Raw genomic sequence first — 6,330 nt, 5'->3', positions numbered from 1 at the left:
TATTACAGTGTTCTGTGGGTATTGTTCCAGGTATTACAGTGTTCTGTGGGTATTGTTCCAGGTATTACAGTGTTCTGTGGGTGTTGTTCCAGGTATTACAGTGTTCTGTGGGTATTGTTCCAGGTATTACAGTGTTCTGTGGGTGTTGTTCCAGGTATTACAGTGTTCTGTGGGTATTGTTCCAGGTATTACAGTGTTCTGTGGGTGTTGTTCCAGGTATTACAGTGTTCTGTGGGTATTGTTCCAGGTATTACAGTGTTCTGTGGGTGTTGTTCCAGGTATTACAGTGACATCCACAGTGCAGCATCTGGCTGTTACCAAGAGATGAACTCTACTCTAACGGAGCTGTCTGGGGTGAGTGGAGATTTAAACTCTCTCCTCTACCCTCCTCCCTCGTCCTCTCCTCTACCCTCCTCCCTCGTCCTCTCCTCTACCCTCCTCCCTCGTCCTCTCCTCTACCCTCCTCCCTCGTCCTCTCCTCTGCCCTCCTCCCTCGTCCTCTCCTCTACCCTCCTCCCTCGTCCTCTCCTCTACCCTCCTCCCTCGTCCTCTCCTCTACCCTCCTCACTCGTCCTCTCCTCTACCCTCCTCCCTCGTCCTCTCCTCTACCCTCCTCCCTCGTCCTCTCCTCTACCCTCCTCCCTCGTCCTCTCCTCTACCCTACTCCCTCGTCCTCTCGTCCTCTACCCTACTCCCTCGTCCTCTCGTCCTCTACCCTACTCCCTCGTCCTCTCGTCCTCTACCCTCCTCCCTCGTCCTCTCTTCTCCTCTACCCTCCTCCCTCGTCCTCTCTTCTCCTCTACCCTCCTCCCTCGTCCTCTCCTCTACCCTCGTCCTCTCCTCTACCCTCCTCCCTCGTCCTCTCTTTCCTGTGCCCTCCTCCCTCGTCCTCTCCTCTGCCCTCCTCCCTCGTCCTCTCCTCTGCCCTTCTCCCTCGTCCTCTCCTCTACCCTCCTCCCTCGTCCTCTCTTCTCCTCTACCCTCCTCCCTCGTCCTCTCCTCTACCCTCCTCCCTCGTCCTCTCTTTCCTGTGCCCTCCTCCCTCGTCCTCTCCTCTGCCCTCCTCCCTCGTCCTCTCCTCTGCCCTTCTCCCTCGTCCTCTCCTCTACCCTCCTCCCTCGTCTTCTCCTCTACCCTACTCCCTCTTCCTCTCCTCTACCCTACTCCCTCTTCCTCTCCTCTACCCTCCTCCCTCATCCTCTCTTCTCCTCTACCCTCCTCCCTCATCCTCTCCTCTACCCTCCTCCCTCGTCCTCTCCTCTCCTCTACCCTCCTCCCTCGTCCTCTCCTCTGCCCTCCTCCCTCGTCCTCTCCTCTGCCCTCCTCCCTCGTCCTCTCCTCTGCCCTCCTCCCTCGTCCTCTCCTCTGCCCTCCTCCCTCGTCCTCTCCTCTGCCCTCCTCCCTCGTCCTCTCCTCTACCCTCGTCCTCTCCTCTACCCTCTACCCTCCTCCCTCGTCCTCTCCTCTGCCCTCCTCCCTCGTCCTCTCCTCTACTCTCCTCCCTCCTCCCTCGTTCTCTCCTCTGCCCTCCTCCCTCGTCCTCTCCTCTACCCTCCTCCCTCGTCCTCTCCTCTCCTCTGCCCTCCTCCCTCGTCTTCTCCTCTACCCTCCTCCCTCGTCCTCTCCTCTACCCTCCTCCCTCGTCCTCTCCTCTCCTCTGCCCTCCTCCCTCGTCCTCTCCTCTACCCTCCTCCCTCGTCCTCTCTTCTCCTCTACCCTCCTCCCTCGTCCTCTCCTCTACCCTCGTCCTCTCCTCTACCCTCCTCCCTCGTCCTCTCTTCTCCTCTACCCACCTCCCTCGTCATCTCTTCTCCTCTACCCTCCTCCCTCGTCCTCTCCTCTACCCTCCTCCCTCGTCCTCTCTTTCCTCTGCCCTCCTCCCTTGTCCTCTCCTCTGCCCTCCTCCCTCGTCCTCTCCTCTGCCCTTCTCCCTCGTCCTCTCCTCTACCCTCCTCCCTCGTCTTCTCCTCTACCCTACTCCCTCGTCCTCTCCTCTACCCTCCTCCCTCGTCCTCTCCTCTCCTCTACCCTCCTCCCTCGTCCTCTCCTCTCCTCTACCCTCCTCCCTCGTCCTCTCCTCTCCTCTACCCTCCTCCCTCGTCCTCTCCTCTACCCTCCTCCCTCGTCCTCTCCTCTGCCCTCCTCCCTCGTCCTCTCCTCTACCCTCCTCCCTCGTCCTCTCCTCTACCCTCCTCCCTCGTCCTCTCCTCTACCCTCCTCCCTCGTCCTCTCCTCTACCCTCCTCGCTCGTCCTCTCCTCTACCCTCCTCCCTCGTCCTCTCCTCTACCCTCCTCCCTCGTCCTCTCCTCTACCCTCCTCCCTCGTCCTCTCCTCTACCCTACTCCCTCGTCCTCTCGTCCTCTACCCTACTCCCTCGTCCTCTCGTCCTCTACCCTCCTCCCTCGTCCTCTCTTCTCCTCTACCCTCCTCCCTCGTCCTCTCTTCTCCTCTACCCTCCTCCCTCGTCCTCTCCTCTACCCTCGTCCTCTCCTCTACCCTCCTCCCTCGTCCTCTCTTCTCCTCTACCCACCTCCCGCGTCCTCTCCTCTACCCTCCTCCCTCGTCCTCTCCTCCCTCTACCCTCCTCCCTCGTCCTCTCTTTCCTGTGCCCTCCTCCCTCGTCCTCTCCTCTGCCCTCCTCCCTCATCCTCTCCTCTGCCCTTCTCCCTCGTCCTCTCCTCTACCCTCCTCCCTCGTCCTCTCCTCTACCCTCCTCCCTCGTCTTCTCCTCTACCCTACTCCCTCTCCCTCTCCTCTACCCTCCTCCCTCGTCCTCTCATCTCCTCTACCCTCCTCCCTCGTCCTCTCTTCTCCTCTACCCTCCTCCCTCGTCCTCTCCTCTTCTCTACCCTCCTCCCTCGTCCTCTCCTCTCCTCTGCCCTCCTCCCTCGTCCTCTCCTCTCCTCTGCCCTCCTCCCTCGTCCTCTCCTCTACCCTCCTCCCTCGTCCTCTCTTCTCCTCTACCCTCCTCCCTCGTCCTCTCCTCTACCCTCGTCCTCTCCTCTACCCTCCTCCCTCGTCCTCTCTTCTCCTCTACCCACCTCCCTCGTCATCTCTTCTCTACCGTCCTCCCTCGTCCTCTCCTCTACCCTCCTCCCTCGTCCTCTCTTTCCTCTGCCCTCCTCCTTCGTCCTCTCCTCTACCCTCCTCCCTCGTCCTCTCTTTCCTCTGCCCTCCTCCCTCGTCCTCTCCTCTGCCCTCCTCCCTCGTCCTCTCCTCTGCCCTTCTCCCTCGTCCTCTCCTCTACCCTCCTCCCTCGTCTTCTCCTCTACCCTACTCCCTCCTCCTCTCCTCTACCCTCCTCCCTCGTCCTCTCCTCTACCCTCCTCCCTCGTCCTCTCCTCTCCTCTACCCTCCTCCCTCGTCCTCTCCTCTACCCTCCTCCCTCGTCCTCTCTTCTCCTATACCCTCCTCCCTCGTCCTCTCCTCTGCCCACCTCCCTCGTCCTCTCCTCTGCCCTCCTCCCTCGTCCTCTCCTCTACCCTCCTCCCTCGTCCCCTCCTCTCCTCTACCCTCCTCCCTCGTCCTCTCCTCTCCTATACCCTCCTCCCTCGTCCTCTCCTCTACCCTCCTCCCTCGTCCTCTCTTCTACCCTCTACCCTCCTCCCTCGTCCTCTCCTCTCCTCTGCCCTCCTCCCTCGTCCTCTCCTCTACCCTCCTCCCTCATCCTCTCCTCTCCTCTGCCCTCCTCTCTCGTCCTCTCCTCTACCCTCCTCCCTCGTCCTCTCCTCTCCTCTGCCCTCCTCCCTCGTCCTCTCCTCTCCTCTGCCCTCCTCCCTCGTCCTCTCCTCTGCCCTCCTCCCTCGTCCTCTCCTCTCCTCTGCCCTCCTACCTCGTCCTCTCCTCTCCTCTACCCTCCTCCCTCGTCCTCTCTTTCCTCTGCCCTCCTCCCTCGTCCTCTCCTCTGCCCTCCTCCCTCGTCCTCTCCTCTGCCCTTCTCCCTCGTCCTCTCCTCTACCCTCTTCCCTCGTCCTCTCCTCTACCCTCCTCATTTGTCCTCTCCTCTCCTCTACCCTCCTCATTCGTCCTCTCCTCTACCCTCTCTACCTTCCTCCCTCGTCCTCTCCTCTCCTCTGCCCTCCTCCCTCGTCCTCTCCTCTGCCCTCCTCCCTCGTCCTCTCCTCTACCGTCCACTCTACTCAACCCAGCTCTACTCTGAGATGATTATGGAGTCATGTTGTTGTAATGTACAGTACTGGTAACCAGTAGATTGTAACATTGTGTTTCCATGTTTGACTTTTCAGAGTTTTGGATCAGACATGAACAGTCTGGTGGCTCTGCTTGAGTTGTATAAGTACATCAACAAATACTACGACCAGGTATACACACACACACACACACACACACACACACACACACACACACACACACACACACACACACACACACACACACACACACACACACACACACACACACAGAACACACACACACACAGAACACACACACAGAGAGAACACACACAACACCAACACACACACAGAGAACACACACACACCACACATACACACACACACACACACACACACACACACACACACACACACACACACACACACACACACACACACACACACACACACACACACCACACACACTACACACACACACACAGAGAACACACACACCACACACACCACACACACACACACACACACACACACAGAGAGAACACACACACTACACACACACACACACACACACATATAGAGAACACACACTCCACACACACACACACAGAGAGAACACACATACACACCACACACACACACACACACACACACACACACACACACACACACACACACACACACACACACACACACACACACACACACACACACACACACACACACACACACACACATCGTGTCTCTACTGTACTATCTAATAGTGAATGCTGTCTGTCTGTAGGTCATCGTGTCTCTACTGTACTATCTAATAGTGAATGCTGTCTGTCTGTAGGTCATCGTGTCTCTACTGTAATCTACTGTACTATCTAATAGTGAATGCTGTCTGTCTGTAGGTCATCGTGTCTCTACTGTAATCTACTGTACTATCTAATAGTGAATGCTGTCTTTCTGTAGATCATCGCGTCTCTGGAGGAGGACGCTGCTGGTCAGAAGATGCAGCTGGCCTATCGTCTTCAGCAGGTCGCCGCCCTGGTGGAGAACAAGGTCACTGACCTCTAACCTCTCACCTCTGACCTGTGACCTATCGTCTACAGCAGGTCGCCGCCCTGGTGGAGAACAAGGTCACTGACCTCTAACCTGTCACCTCTGACCTGTGACCTATCGTCCCCAGCAGGTCGCTGCCCTAGTGGAGAACCACAGACTGACAGGGCTGCGTTCAGTACAACAGAACGTTACACCAGATACAGCAGAGAACGCGGAACACTCAGATCCACTTCCTCATGTTTTGTTTTTTTCGGGATCGGGGCCCACTCTTGCTCTGTTTATTGCCCCCGCCCGCGGAGGGGGTGCCTCAGAGTGAAACATCTCATTGGAAAAATGTATTCTGGTAGGGGCGGAGTTGTTTCCTCTCTCGCGTTAGATATTATGGAGGAACCAAACCCAGATCATTTAAATAAAATGTCTGGAGCAAACGTATCTTATTTATCCCCCATAAATGCTTTATGTTACGTGTGTGTGTGTGTGTGTGTGTGTGTGTGTGTGTGTGTGTGTGTGTGTGTGTGTGTGTGTGTGTGTGTGTGTGTGTGTGTGTGTGTGTGTGTGTGTGTGTGTGTGTGTGTGTGTTCGGAAGTTGCTTCCAGAGGCTGTTTGTAACTCGGTAGTGAGCGTTGCAACCGAGGACAGATGATTTCTCCACTCTTCGAGCTTCAGCACTTGGTGGTCCCGTTCTGTGAGCTCGTGTGGCCTACCACTTTGTGGCTGTGCCGTTGTTGCTCCTACACGTTTCCACTTCACAATAAACAGCACTTACAGTTGACCCTCTAAGCTCTAGCAGGGCAGAAATTTGACGAACTGACTTGTTGGAAAGGTGGCATCCTATGACGGTGCCACGCTGAAAGTCACTGAGCTCTTCAATATGGGCATTATACCGCCAATGTTTGTCTATGGAGATTGCATGGCTGTCTGCTCAATGTTATCCACCTATCAGCAACGGGTGTGGCTGAAATATAATCCCTAATTTGAAGGGGTGTCCACATACTTCTGTCTATATATATATATGGGTGTAGAGACGGGGTACGTTCCAGGGTGTCTGTATTGCAGTCATGTTGCACAGATGATCACATGTCACACCGCCTATATTAACCCCCTGAGCTGTACAGGTCGACTGCAACATGGAGCCCACAGTCTAGTCTTAAC

General features: G+C 56.5%; 1 protein-coding gene across 1 annotated transcript; it reads left to right on the top strand.

The window, feature by feature from the left end:
• Positions 1-278: 278 nt before the first annotated feature.
• LOC124030071 (plexin-B3-like) lies at positions 279-5,745 on the top strand (the record flags this gene model as incomplete). The annotated part of the gene is made up of 3 exons (XM_046341573.1): positions 279-354; positions 4,246-4,320; positions 5,089-5,745. Coding segments are annotated over 3 exons (256 nt in total), but the record flags the coding sequence as incomplete, so codon positions are not given.
• Positions 5,746-6,330: the final 585 nt, after the last annotated feature.

The sequence above is a fragment of the Oncorhynchus gorbuscha genome, unplaced genomic scaffold (assembly GCF_021184085.1).
Source record: "Oncorhynchus gorbuscha isolate QuinsamMale2020 ecotype Even-year unplaced genomic scaffold, OgorEven_v1.0 Un_scaffold_9137, whole genome shotgun sequence".
Classification (NCBI taxonomy): domain Eukaryota; kingdom Metazoa; phylum Chordata; class Actinopteri; order Salmoniformes; family Salmonidae; genus Oncorhynchus; species Oncorhynchus gorbuscha.
The sequence above is the reverse complement of the archived record's forward strand: the minus strand, read 5'-3'. Positions and strand labels throughout refer to the sequence as shown.